Here is a 14,734-nt window from a genome sequence, read left to right on the forward strand (position 1 = left end):
GGACTTTCAGCCAAAGTTACTCAAAAGGAACAAAGAAGGCCATTTCATACTGCTTAGGGGAATTATACACCAACAAGAGATAACAGTCATAAATATTTATGCCCCAAACCATGGAGCATCTAGGTACATCAAACAAACCCTTCTCAATTTCAAGAATCAAACCAACCACAGCACAATAATACTGGGTAAGTTTAACATGCCTCAGTCACCACTGGATATTATTCTTTGTTTAATTTGGACTAATGAATAAATAAAAAAACAATAGAAATAAAAAGTACAGTTGAGAATGTAGACTTAACAGACATATATATAATATTTTATCCATCAATGACTGATTACACTTTCTTCTCAGCAGCATATAGGTGCTTCTCTGATATAGAGCATGTTATATAAGCTATCACATATTTTGGAATACAATTGCAATATTACCTTAATATATTTTTAGCATCTGTAAGGTTATTTTGAAAGCTTTCTTTCCATTAATATTAATTTTTGTGTTCTTACTTTTTTCTTGATTCGACTTGTTTGATTTTTATCAAATTTTAGCTGTATTATTTCTTCTCTATTTCATATATTTCTGCTCCTACTCTTAATTTTTCCCTCCTACTACATAATTTGAAAATAATTTTATTATTACTGTAGCATCTTTCTGATAAAATATCCAATAATAATGTTCAAAGACAATTAGAATTGTATTTTAAAAGTACCTTAAGTTATAAATGGTAATCTGAATACTGTTTTATACTACATATCTAGATATTTTAAGATTTCATTATCACTTAGTTCAAAGCACTTTTTATTTACTTTTCTTGTGCTTTCTCCCTTGATCTCTGAGATATTTATAAATTTGCCATTTAATTTTTAAATAGTTGATATATAGGGGAGGGGTTCTATATACCTTAAGATGGTTGATTTTGTTTTTAGTTTAGTTGGACACAATACCTTTATTTATTTATTATTATTATTTTTTTATGTGGTGCTAAGGATCGAACCCAGGGCCTTATACATGCTAGGCGAGTGCTCTACTGCTGAGCCACAACCCCAGCCCCAAGATGATTTTAATATTGATTTTTAATATAATAAGTCATGGCAGTTCCTGTAAAGCATGATTTCTGTGAGCAGTTGGGCTCAGTGGAAAAAAAATTGATAAATATAATACAGTTCTATATTGTCTTTGAACATGATTATTGGATATTTTAGTTAATCTCTTCTTTATATAAGAAAATATATAAAAATCAGAAAAAAGCTACTATTCACTTCAGATGTCATAACATTTATGCATTTTAAACATTCTTAGTAAAACCATCAGGATCTTTGTTAGGTGTTTGGGCTCAACTATAATTGCACCTAAAATTATTTCATGTGATATAATTTTTCTTAATACTTGCTTTTAAATCTCCAAGTTTTAATTAGGGTTGTGGCTCCGTGGTAGAGCATTCACCTAGCATGTGTAAGGCCCTGGGTTCGATCCTCAGCACCACATAAAAACAAGTAAAAACAAAAATAAAGGTATTGTGTCTAATTACAACTAAAAAATAAATATTAAAAAAATAAATATCCAAGTTTTATAAGATATATTATTGAGAATTATTTTCTTTTCAAAAATAAATGAAGACCAGAACTACCAATTAGACTGTAAAACTATAATTAATGAATCTTTCAAAGCCCTTGTAAAATTAGTTTTTCTATTAATTTCTGTGACAGTTGTTACTATGTTTTTTCATTAAAATAGGCGTGTAAAGCAAAAGACATAAAGTAAGATGATTATCTCAAACACTATAGTAGACATTTATTTTCTTGAGGAAGAAGATTGGTAATATCTCTATTCTACGAATATTTGTTAAATGTCATGAGCCAAGCTTTAAAATATAACTTTTTAAAGGAATCTTTATTGAATGCTTTACTTTGAGATTTATAGTGTGTCTAATGTAAGCCTAAGAATTATAGATTTACAAAAATTAGAATATGCCAATAGAAAAAAAAATTAAAATGTTTTGAGTTAGGATATTTGTATTTTAATGATATAGCAACATATTTCATGTATAAAATCACAAAATAAAATAATTAAAAAATATTTCACTAAGACTGACATAATATTATATTTCCTCTAAGAATACCAGCATTGGACTGGGGATATAGCACAATTTGTTGAGAGTTTGCCCTGCATGCATAAAGCCCTGGGCTCTAATCCTCAGCACCACAGAAAAACAACAACAAAAAAGAATACCAGCATTGTTTAGGAAGACAGGAATTAGAAAAAAATAAAATACATTCAGAAATATGATAAACTATGAATGAAGAAGTGCATACAGTGAGCTACAAAGAGGTCTCCAACCATACCTCCAAGATCTCTTGAGGGGGCAAATGGGATACATTTAGTCTTTGGGCTATTCTTATTGGTACGTGTCTTTCTATTGTATTTGCAATAGTGCAATAGGATAGTGAAGTGGTATTAAAGAGGATTTAACTGCTACAGTTTTTGGTGTCATACCTACTTGGACTTGAGACAAAATCCTGTCTCCACCATGAAAACACAGATATGTTAGATTTCCTTTATTGCGCTTTTCTTTAAATAAGACAAATAATATTTGAGCTATGATAACAATGAAGTGAAAAAAATTTAAAAAATAAAAAAAGATATAGCTTTGAGTTTTCAAAATAAGTAATTTCTTATTCTTCTTGCTGACTCTCTCAAAGAGATATTAAGCAATATTTTGAAGAAATTTTCAATGTAAAAATCAAGACTGTATAGCATTCCACAAATGTGATTTGTTCTCTTACTGAAAATTTTACCCAATAATATTACTGATGATAATGTCTAAATTATTAACATTTATATAATTAAATTATATATTCAGAAGTGACCTGCCTTTTAGGTAGGCATGCTATAGTAGGCAGCAAAAGGAAGACAACACAAAGCAAGTCTGGGGATCTATGTTTTTATATGAATGAAAATTGTTGACTTGGTTATGTTACGTTTACCTAGTGTCTTAGAAGTTAAGGCATGCTTTTAACTAATAGAGTTTGCCTAACTTTATATCACCAAAACTATAATTCAATTTATATATTTTATTTATGATTTGATGACAATATTACCAAAATAAGTTTTAAAGAGCATGTATGCAGTTTGCATGCTACCATTTTTCCACCTTGTATCTAACATGAATTAATTTAAAAGACCAGTTTATAAATAATAAAATGTATTCATGATGCTAGCTATATTTCCAATTAATAGATAAAACAAATAAAAATTCTAGTTATAGTTCCTTTTCATTACTACAGGGATATCATTTTTTATATTACTCATGCTACAAAAGCCTTCTGAAATAGATGAAATTTCTTCTGGCATGTATCTATTGAATATTTATGCTTTAAATAGTTCTTTTTAAAATTTTTATTGAAATGTAAGCTTTTTGCTGGATTGTCTATCTGTTCACTTTCTCTTCTATTAGCAGAAGTGCCTACTAGACTTCTTGGCTTTTAAAAACTAGTGTTAATATTAACTAATATAATTCAGGCATTTCCAAACCAACTTAACATTTGAATATTTATGAAGTTCAAGATTACCTTTTGTTACATTGTATAACTGAAGACTTTCTTTTCTTATTGTAACTATTTATAAAAATGTAAATCATGAAGATTTACAGTGAAATTTCATTAAAAAATTGCCTCATGTAACTGTGAGCTTTATGAACATGGGCATAATTAGGAACTGTAAGTATTTTCTTTTTTTAGTATTTATTTTTTAGTTTTTTAGGTGGACACAATATCTTTATTTTATTTTTATGTGGTGCTGAGAATCGAACCCAGGGCCTCACACATGCTAGGCGAGTGTGCTACCACTTGAGCCACATACCAGGTCCACTGTAAATATTTTCTTGGGACCATTTTCAAAAATTTTATTTTTCATTAAAATAATACGTGACAAAACTAAATGTCAGCAGGAGAATTTTTTTGTTTGCATGAACTAAGATATATGATGAAAGTAGTGATTAAATGAACTAGATTAATTACAATTCATGGAAATAGATATTTAATCTGGGGCTAAAGAAAACAGAATCTTATGTTTCTGACAATCATTCTGATCTAATGGATGCTTTTCTTCTGATCCATTCATATAAATTAAATATTTATATTTAGACTACACTTAATTATACTGAAATCATTGATTACTGTATTATATTGTATAGCTTACTAAATAAATAAATGTGCAAGGGAAAAAAGGACCATCATGATGGTGTAAAAAGCAGATGCTTGTTTGCATTGATTGTCCTGTCATGCATTGCTCCTTTAACATTGCCATTAACACATGTCCAACAGTTATTTACCATATTTCTTCTTACAATCAGATCAATAGGCATTATATACATTGCTATGCTTTGTAAATGAGATATACCCCAAATGGTCCTGTGCTAATGCAGAATATTTGGAGGTGAAATGATTGGATTCTGAGGGCTGTAACCTGTCAGTCCATCCCAGTTTGCATGGACTGGGTTGTAACTGCAGACATGGTGGGCATGATCGGAAGAGGCAGATCACTGGAGACATGCCTTGGAAGACTGCATCTTTTCTGTGGCCCTTTCCCTTCTTCTATCCAACAATATGGTCCACCTCACCTTGGGTCCAAAGCAGTGGACTCTGCCAACCACAGACTGAACCTCTGGAATTGTGAGCCAAACTAAACTTTTCCTCCTCTAAGTTTTTCATCTCAGGTATTTTGTTCAAAGCAATACAAAAGCTAACTAAAACTATGTCAATACAAGTTTCATTTACAAATGATATAAATAAATTTTGACTCAAGAGTTTTTTGGTTTAGAGCATTGCATTATATTTCATTCTCTTAAAAAATTATCTTTTTTTTCTTTAACACCTCACTTCTGTTTTTTCAGTGAAGAAGAAATGGTAATTTAGAGTAACATATATATTAATATTTCTTAATGCTTAGAATTAAATTTGCATAATTAATATCCATATTTCAGAAGTCACATAAAATGAAATGTATGGTATTAATTTAGTAATAACAGGTAAAGTTTGTTTTAGGATATAAGTTCTTATTACCTTTAGATTTTTAAGGGTAATAACAATGCCTTGGCATACCATTTCCTATACATGCTATAATATCAGTGTCTACATTTCCATAAATTGTTTTTAAGTTATATAATTTGTATAATAATGTACTTTTGTTCCTTTGTTGTCATAGCTAATTTTATGTATGTATCTTAAAATGTCATATTTACCTTTACTTTCCTTTTCAGATTTTTCAATTTTCTTCTTCCCTGGGGAAGAGGGAATAACAATAAATTATCATCTTAAAAAACGTGATTTTCTTATTAATTCTTGGAATAAAGAGTTAAAGATGAGTTCAATCCTCTGAATGGAGGAGCTGGTGGTCAGGGATCTACCATTAAAAGATATATAGGAAGAGGCCATGTGTGAGAATATACATCCTGCTTGTATTCAGTCACCTCTATGCTTAGCCCTTCCTATTCCTTGCATCATTTGAGGTGAAACTAAAGGAAGCCATGGCTTTGTCAATAAGTTTGAACTCATACAATAGGGAAAACATTAAAATTTCCAATTGTTGTCTTCAGAAAATAAAGATTTAACAGTACTGTGGGTGCTCCATTAACAAAAAGTCACATATCTCCGAGTAAACTATAGATCAGTTTTCAAAACTGTCTTGATTGATTAATAATTTATTATGTTTTTCAGACAAGAAAGAAAGAAATCAATATTTAATGAGACAACCTATTAGGTGTTAGAAATGTGACACAAGGTATTTCACTTAATCCTTAAATGTGTCTTTGAGGAAGTTAGTATGCCTGCTCTGTAGATGAGAAAACTGGGAATTTGACCAATTGAGGGATTTTCTCAATCCTATACAGCTAGATACAGATTCAAATTTGCATATTGTTTTTACAATTCAATGTTATCTCTGCTGAGATGCTGAATATTTACCTGATTCTGTGACTTCTGATGTTCCCTCTTTCAGGAAAAAAAAATGTGATATAAAAATATGAATGAATAGCAATTCATTATAATAGTAGATAAATTTTATTTTCAGATATTTTCTATTAAATTATAATAGATTCATTTTCTCAAAATGATAGAAACATACTGACAATATTTCTGAAATCCATAATTAGACATCTATTGTGAAAATAGAAATATTTACAAACTAACCTAAAGCTATTGAATATAATTTTAAAATGTTAAGTCCTTTGGTTAGTTCTCTAAATTACAAATTAAAAACTACTATGACAGAAAATTTAACTTTAACATTATGGATGCATAAATGCATTCACTCACCAAATACTATTAAAGATACATAATTTATAAGATGTTGTACTAAGTGCAATTGAATGGGACCGTGACATGAAAAATAACAAATGCAAATTCTGGAGAATGAAGAGTCTACTTTTCCTTTTGTTCCTTCAGTTAACTCATAAACTAATAACTTTCTAAATATAACCTGACAGTATGGGGAGCCACTCTGAATGACCCATGCCTTCCAGTCCTGAAGCAAGAGGCTCAGACCAATCACTACATTTGTGGTGACTTGGGCCTTTTCCCAGGAAGTAGAAGGCCTGTCTTCAGGGGTAGGCCTGTCACTCATGGAGTTGAGCTACACTCACTATTCTTTTGTAATACTACCCCTTTGCCCTGTTTGGGATAGAATGTTTCATGGAAACACCCTTTGTGTGTCCCCTTCTCTTGCTCTGCCTGTGAGTGTGACCTTCCTAGATGTCAGTCAACCTGCCAACAGCAGACATCATAAAGCTAGACTCAACTCCCTGAAACCTGACCCCTGCCTCATTTGAATGGCTTCTCCTCAATAAGAGGGTTCAGCAAGTGTTCTCTCTCTCTCTTTCCACCGACCCCTAAGGTCAGAGGAGCCATCACAGGACCCAAAGAAAAAGGTGTAATGTCTCTTGTGTGCAGCCCAATTTACCTGGAGTTACCCAGAGTGTTTTAATTGTGAGAAATGTGACATAGCACAAAAAGTTTTATCTTTCCCTTAAAAATCAGTACAAGTGGTTAACATTTCCAGAGAATTTATCTGAATGGGTAAGAAATCTCTCTTAAATATCAGGTTTTCCAGTGACTTGGAAGACACAGAAGGAAAAACATTAAAATTTCCAATTGTCTCAGCAACTTAATGAGGACCTAGGTTACTTACTGAGCTCCTGTCTCAAAACGAAAAATAAAAAGGCCTGAGGATGTGACTGAATAGTTAAGTGTCCCCCACCATTCAATCCCCAGTACCAAATTAAATAAATAAATAAACTGAATAAATGAATAAATAAACAAATAAATCAGGTTTTGGTAAGTCTGATGAATTTAGTTATCAGTCTTATATAACTTTTTTGAAAAGTATTTTCATAACTCAAGAATAGTTGACTAAAATTGAATAAGGAAAATAATGAATAGTGTTTCAGAAATAAGATAATATTTTCAAGTGACTAACATTCAAGTTTAACTAGAGAAATCTAATTTTAGTAATATTCACCACACTAGTAGCAATAAGACATTGGATATGCTAGCCATTTCTCCAATTCAAAGGTAATATTTAATGTTTAAGATTGTCACTGAATTTATTCCAAGATAATTGTGGCTTCATTTTTTAGAAATCTATCATAACATTGCTAAGAAAATAAACTGGTCCTTAGTATTTAGAAACTTTAAAAATAACCTCCAGATACATCATTGGATTCACATATTTGTATCCCAAAGTAAAGTCTGGATCATATTTTGATAGTATTAAAGAAATGATTTCATTGTTTACTGTTGCATTTTTATTCTTCCCTAAAATGCCAAAGGATGAGTCTGCATTGCTAAAAAATGATGTGCCTCAAAAACTTTTTGAAAACAAGAAAATAAAAAATCTAATCTGTCAATATTGAATACTTAAAGCAAGTATCTTAGCAGTAAATTTTTTTAACCCAGATAGTATTAGAGGAAACTTCATACTGAATTTATTCAATGCATCATAACAGACAATTGAAAACTAGATAAAGAGATGCAACTACTTGTTTTTTGCACTGTTAGTAGTTCATGATACATGTTTTTATTAAAAAGACATGACAAATGAAAACATTTTAGGCTATTTCCTCGGATATCCTAGTACAGTGTAAAATGCCTAGTAGGTGTTCCACAAATACATGTTCAAGGGTTAACAAATGCAATGCACACAATGTCCTTTGTCAAACAAAATTACTTAATAGGTAAGAGCATAATATTAATTATATTAAGAAATGTGTCATATTTTTAAAGTTAATATTCCATTTAAAAACTATGAAATTAAAATAGTATACTAGTTTTTTTTAAATCTTAAATGATTCACTTACTTGGAGTTGGTTTTGGTTTTTCTAAAAGTTAAAAGAAAAGAAAATGTGGTGAATTTCTAGGTATATGTAATACATTTGTTCATTATATTTTATGTTTCTGTATTTTATAGTTAGAATGGAAATAAGGCTAAACGTGTTAAAATAAGAAATAAGGAAAGTATTTTGAGTCATTTTTAAGACATATTCCCCATGAATTTACTACAGAACAATTGTAAACTTCTAAAATACAGAACATTTTATTCTCCTCTTTATCCCCACTAAAATCTTATTCATGAATTGATATATTATGAATGTTTACAACAATCTGAGCTTCTTATTGTTTCTGAATGGCACAGAATGCATATTATTTCACTTCCTTTTTGAAAATATATTGCTAATTAACAATTTAAACTCTCCAAATATAGTATAAATGAAAAAGTTGATATAAAATATCAGAAAGAAAAATGTGTGGTAGATGAATACCTATATTGTACAAATACATTCTCTTCAATATGCCTTGTCTTCTGAAATTAGTAACTAAAAATATTAAGTGTTTACTCTTATTCTTAAACTTCTACTCACTAAAAAATAGCCTGTATTTGACAATGATTGTGAAAGATCTGAATCATGCATAATTATGTCAAATAAATGCTAATACATTAACAGTGGGAATATAAATTGATATAACTTTTACAAAAAAATTAGAAATATTTATAAAAATTCATTGGATATACCATTCACTAAAATAGTCTACTTTAAGGAATTTTAATTTAAAATTAATAAAACTACACATATTTTCTAAATTAATAAACTAAAAGTGTTATAATTTTCCTTCAAAAATATACAGTTTTGAAGGAAAATTATAAAACAACTTTTATATAGATCAAAGAGGCTTCTTAAGTAAATTATGTGCAACTCTAGTATAGAGTACTACTAATGAGTAAATTCTTTTAAAACCTTCAAAATGCATTCTAAAATAACAAAATGCAGGGAAAGTACTCTGAATATATGTTATGATATATGTTAGAAAAAGTGGGATATATATATATATATATATATATATATATATATGCACATATGCACATATATATGCACATATGCAGATATATATGTGCATATGTGCATATATAGATCCATAGATAATGGTAAAAGCATACACTAAGAAATAAGAGTGATTGCCTATTCAAAATTATTTGATATTTTTGGAATGAAAACTGGAAGAAGAGGGAAAAAGAAGGAGAAGGATATTTATTCAGTTAGCCCCTGTGTGCCTTAGTGTTGGAATCTTGCAAAATCTTAACATATTTTAAAAATTGAATCTTATTATAAAAGAATTATGTCAACTGTTATAGAAGGAATAAGTTCTATTTTAGGAAAATATATCAAATGACATTCACAGTTAGTGAAATTCAACGTATGTAATTTGAAATGGCATTTTAAGCTATCAATAGTGAATCAAATTCATTGATAAGATAAATGACAGGAATGTTGCCAAAAATTAATACAGAATATTATGGAAGAACCTCATACACCAGGAAAGCATATCTGTTCTTTTAATGTTGCTTCACTTTAGTAGCATGCTTGGCCATCCATGATTGATAGACAATACCACAGCCCTTAGGTCAGATTAACTTGATTATACTGCAAAACCACAAGACTAAATAGTACCAGGAAACAAAATGCAAAGTGCTTGCATGTATTGCTCTAATTTTCAAATTTAGTAAAAATAATGAATTAAGATAAAATGTCAACAAAAAGGTAAAAATACCTGCTTTTATAGATGGAGGTTCTTTTTCTTGATCTTCAGCTTTTTCTAGAAAGAGAAACCAAAATTTATGGCAATCAGTGGATTATTTGTGCAGTAAGCATTTCTTATTTATATATTTGCAGCAATCCTCAGCTTACACAAGAGACATGCCCCTAAAGTCATTTTTACATAACTTATTACACAGAAAGTATATTGCCCTGGAAGCAATTTATAAACAAGTTTAGGTTCAGTCTATGGACATCCTGAGAATGGTTTTCTCCTGCATGCAGCTAAAGGGCAGTGCCCAGAGTATTCACTATTCTTCTTGGGACCATGTGGTTTAAGATGATGACAGAATATGCAAAATGGACATAAGAAAACAAGTTTCTTCTTTCTTTGATGAAGTAGGAGTCAGTCCTTGGGAACATTTTAACATAGATGACATTTGCCTTTAGCATTTGACCAACTCCTTTCCTTACCTTTCTGATTCCTACTTCCCTTCTTACCAGAACAGAAACAATTTAGTGTTGGACATTCATTTCTTATTTAACATTAAATCCACGTATGTTTATCTCCAGAGAATATCACATTTTGTATATTGATTTTGTACCATCTCCCTTTTCAGGTTCTGTAGGAGTCTCATCTCTCCACCAATTCCAGAACAAATTAAATAAAAATGACAAATTAAATAAAAAATTTGTGAGTAATCGACATTACCTTAATTCTCTGAAAAATACTTAAAATATAAAGTGTTTAAGGAGATTGAACACTTTAATCAAAAGTGGAATTTAAAATGAAGCCATGTAAGAAGTGATATGTTGAAGGGAGTTGAGAATATTTGGAAATTGAGCAGATCACCAGAGTAGCCCAGGGGTAGGTCCTCTCCAGTGACTTCCAAGATGAGTCCTCCTAAGCTGTTCTTGATGTTTACTTGCCCTTTCTTTCCTTTACTCCAGAACAAACAGATTCTGTGAAATTACTACTACTTTTCTCCAACATCATACGCCAACTATTATGTAGATAAGAAGATGGAGAAATCCAATTATTATTAAACAAAGTAGAATATTTATAAGTTAGGGATTAGTAGTGTTCACAAATGAACTTCCATGAGCTGAATTTGCATAATTGGTATATTAAACAATCATGCAAAATAAAAGAAAATTAAGTTGACAATGTTTAAAGTATTAAGGTCTCATAAAAACAGCACCACAAAAATAAAATAAATCAAAAAATCACTGATAAATAACATGTTTTCAAAATTTGTGGCACAATTATGCACCATATATTAGTTCCATATCTAACTTGTCTCCTATGTTTTTTATAGGAACTTGTCAATCAGTTTTCATACAGAAACCAGAATATGGGTTATAAATAGTCTTTTATGCCTTCCTCTAAGCTCTTGTTTCACAAATATATGTCATTCAAGGATCGACATTATAATTTTGACACAATGTTAGAAACTTTTAACACCTGTATGATAATAATCATATGTTCACTCCTTCCTTAGTCTAGTAGTCTCATTTGAAACTATCTACCACTCTAATCTCTGTGTTGCACCTGTGCAATGAAATGAATGATCCTTAAAATTTGCACTCATGAAGAAATTCTATGACTTTAATAGAAAAATGACAAAATGTTTACAATTTTATAAATTAAAATGTGAAAAATCTGGTTGCAGTATAATTAGTGGAGCTTAAAGCAAATATGTATATATAAATATATATATGATTGTATATGTATATATACATTGTTCATAACACTGACAATTTTACATAATTTTGTCTTTGTTATTCATTATGTATGTTTAAACGATTTGCCACCTCTCCTAATATATTATTTTGGACATTGTATGACCTGTATGCACTCACTCATTTAATATTAATAATAGTGATATGACTTTTAGACATTTCTTCTGTGTAATTATGAAGAATCATTAATTAGTAGTGAAAGACAAAGATGTTAAATAAAAGCCATGGGAATAACATTAATTCATCACTTATAAAGGCAATTTAGCCATAAGACACATGACAAATAACATATTAAAAACAGGCAAATTGTTAAAATTGAAATGGTCAAGCGATACTTCTCAGGTTTTAAGTTCTTCATCTCTTACTTGCTTGTTTGGGTGTGGCTGTGGAGAATGAAGGAAAGTAGATGATAGATCAATGAATACAGATCATGGAAAAAAAAGTACCTTATTCACATGCTCATTTATTTGTTCTATTTTTTAGGTTGCTTCCCTTAGCTTAAGTTAACCCTTTTTCTTGAGCAGTTTTATTTTAATAATATGGCTTGTCAAAAACTGATAAGACACATGAAACAGACATAACATTTAAAGCAATCTGTATGTTCAAGGTTGGATTTTCATAATCTCCAAATATCCATATGACAGAGTGAGACACTCAGAGAGAGATAATAATGTCTTAAGAGTACAGGTGTGAGGAATATTACAATCCTAGGCATTGGTTGGAAGAAAGAAAATTTGTCATACGAGGACATGGGAAATGGTCTCATATAGTTTCCCTCTTTCTTATAGAATAACAGTATGTAATAACTATAATAAATTTGTATAACTAATTAGTTCTCCCAGAATATTATTTACCTTTAAGAAACAACGTTTCAATTCTGTTTATAGAATTCTTTCAGGTAAGTGACAATATTTACTTCATAGGCTTTGTCTTTTATATTGATGAGTATGAAATGAGACTCCTAGTGGCCAAGCCGGGAAGATTTCCATCTTGGAATCCAATGAAGGGGATTTAGTGGTTCAAGATCTGGACTGTGTTGAAGACTCAGAATTTTTTTTTTCTCCACACTGGAAAGACTCCAAAACCGCAAGAGCACATGCACTCCTTTCTTTCTCCCATGAAATAATTAGGGATGGGCTGTTTTTACTTTAATACTATGTCTTCTACTTTATTCTTTAATGTAATTTTAAAGGTTTCATAGCCACAAAGCTCTTTGTGGAACTCCATGAACAGAAATTATTACAGCTGATGTATAAATAGCAAAAAGTTTCAAATTTTTGAGATTTTTAAGATTTGAGGAGATGTGGCTTGAAAAATAAGAGTAAAAAAATATGTGATACATTACATGCCTTATGAGCTTAGGCTAACTAAATTTTAAAATGATAAAGTAATGCCGCTTTAATTTTAAATGTTTTAATAAAAATTTATTAAATATATCTTTAGTTATTCACAAGAGTTCAGATTCTTAGAATTTATGTCTTTGCAATTCTACATGCTCCAGTGAGGATGTACGTTCACCTACAAAACATGAAACTGATAAACTGAAGAAAAATATAAGATATTTTATTTACCTGTTTTTTCTACAGTGACAGCTTTTACCTGCTTTACCTTTTCTTCTGTGATAGGAAAAAATGTTAACAAGAGTAGAAATTTTGAATACATCATACAAAACATCGACAATATTTCATTCTTGATATTTTGTATTCTTTTTTGAAATAACACCAGTGCATGAAAGTTTTCCCAATAAAATAGTAAAAAATACCTTCTATTTAAATAGGAACCACAAAAAAATATTGTCTAATCTAGACATCCTCTGCACATATCATATTGCCGAGGAGTTCCTAATTCAGTTTGTCATATAACCTTCTAATGCAAACCCCACCCTTCACCTTTGCTCTGTGTCACTCTATTTATCTGTGACACAGAGGTAACTCTTTATTCATGACAGAATAAGAATAAAATGAAGCAGTTTCTCATCATTCTTGTGGAGGTACCTCCCTGAGATTCCAAAATGAGCTGGAGAACACAAATTTTTTATGGTGCAAGTTGGGAGAAAGCACATGTAAAATAAGGAAAGTCCTCTGTCTTCTCTGATTTTATAGAGTCAAGGAGATTTAACTCAAACTAAAGAGACTGTTACATTTAGCCAATATAAAATTAAACCTCTTAGCTGGGAGAGTGAACTTGCTGTTTAAATATTCCTTTTAGAAAGTTTCGTTGAGTACAAGAGAATTTAAAGAACAGGAAGGTTTGTAAGTGAAATTTAATATTTCTGGCTAGAAGACATACATTTGATATACACTCAGAAATAAACTCTCACTCTCTCTGTACTCTCCCCTCAAAATAGTTAACATTTAGAGTACAAGAAAATAACAGTTTCATTAATGACATAAACTAGGAGGCTCTAAAAGTTCTCTGACTACCCGGCAGTCCAGGCTTTTTTACTTTATTCGTATTTTTTCAAATACTGGTGTCTTAAACTTTTCAAGTCATACTTTTTCAATCCAATCCTACTGATTCAAACCCATTGAATATAGATTTTCTGAGGCCTGATTTTAAAAATGTAAACAAAATATTCCCTAAGATTTGTTTTCAGAAATAATATATTTTTTTTAATTTCTCAAAAATTCTGGCCCAAACATATTCAAGAACATCAAGAAAACAATTCATGGAACATCTGGAATGGAAAATAATATTCTACACAATAACCAAGACTTGGAGAGTCTCACATTTAAATTCACATTTAATCAATTTAAATAAAAACTACATTTCTATTTTTTTTAATAAAAACTAATTAATATCCTTGATTTGGTGAATTCTCTAACTTTCTTTACAAGAGAACCCCAATGGGTCCAGCTCAACTGTCTACAAAAGGTACCAACAGGAGAGTGAAAAAAAGGAGAAACAAGAAT

At 30.2% G+C, this 14,734-nt stretch overlaps 1 protein-coding gene across 8 annotated transcripts in view; it reads right to left on the bottom strand.

Annotated features, from left to right (window-relative positions):
- Trdn (triadin) overlaps positions 1–14,734 on the bottom strand; it is a 260,113-nt gene that overhangs the window by 29,729 nt on the left and 215,650 nt on the right. For all 8 annotated transcript variants that reach the window (XM_058586269.1, XM_058586273.1, XM_058586270.1 and 5 more), the window contains 6 exons: positions 13,394–13,438; positions 12,188–12,205; positions 10,096–10,140; positions 8,349–8,369; positions 5,959–5,985; positions 5,238–5,276 (listed from right to left, as the gene is read on the bottom strand). In XM_058586269.1, the coding sequence (XP_058442252.1) occupies positions 5,238–5,276; positions 5,959–5,985; positions 8,349–8,369; positions 10,096–10,140; positions 12,188–12,205; positions 13,394–13,438 (195 nt within the window). The remainder of the gene's footprint in view (positions 1–5,237; positions 5,277–5,958; positions 5,986–8,348; positions 8,370–10,095; positions 10,141–12,187; positions 12,206–13,393; positions 13,439–14,734) is intronic.

Source organism: Marmota monax, unplaced genomic scaffold, assembly GCF_021218885.2.
Source record: "Marmota monax isolate L192 unplaced genomic scaffold, Marmota_monax_Labrador192_F-V1.1 WCK01_AAM20220418_F8-fsc00140, whole genome shotgun sequence".
Lineage (NCBI taxonomy): Eukaryota > Metazoa > Chordata > Mammalia > Rodentia > Sciuridae > Marmota > Marmota monax.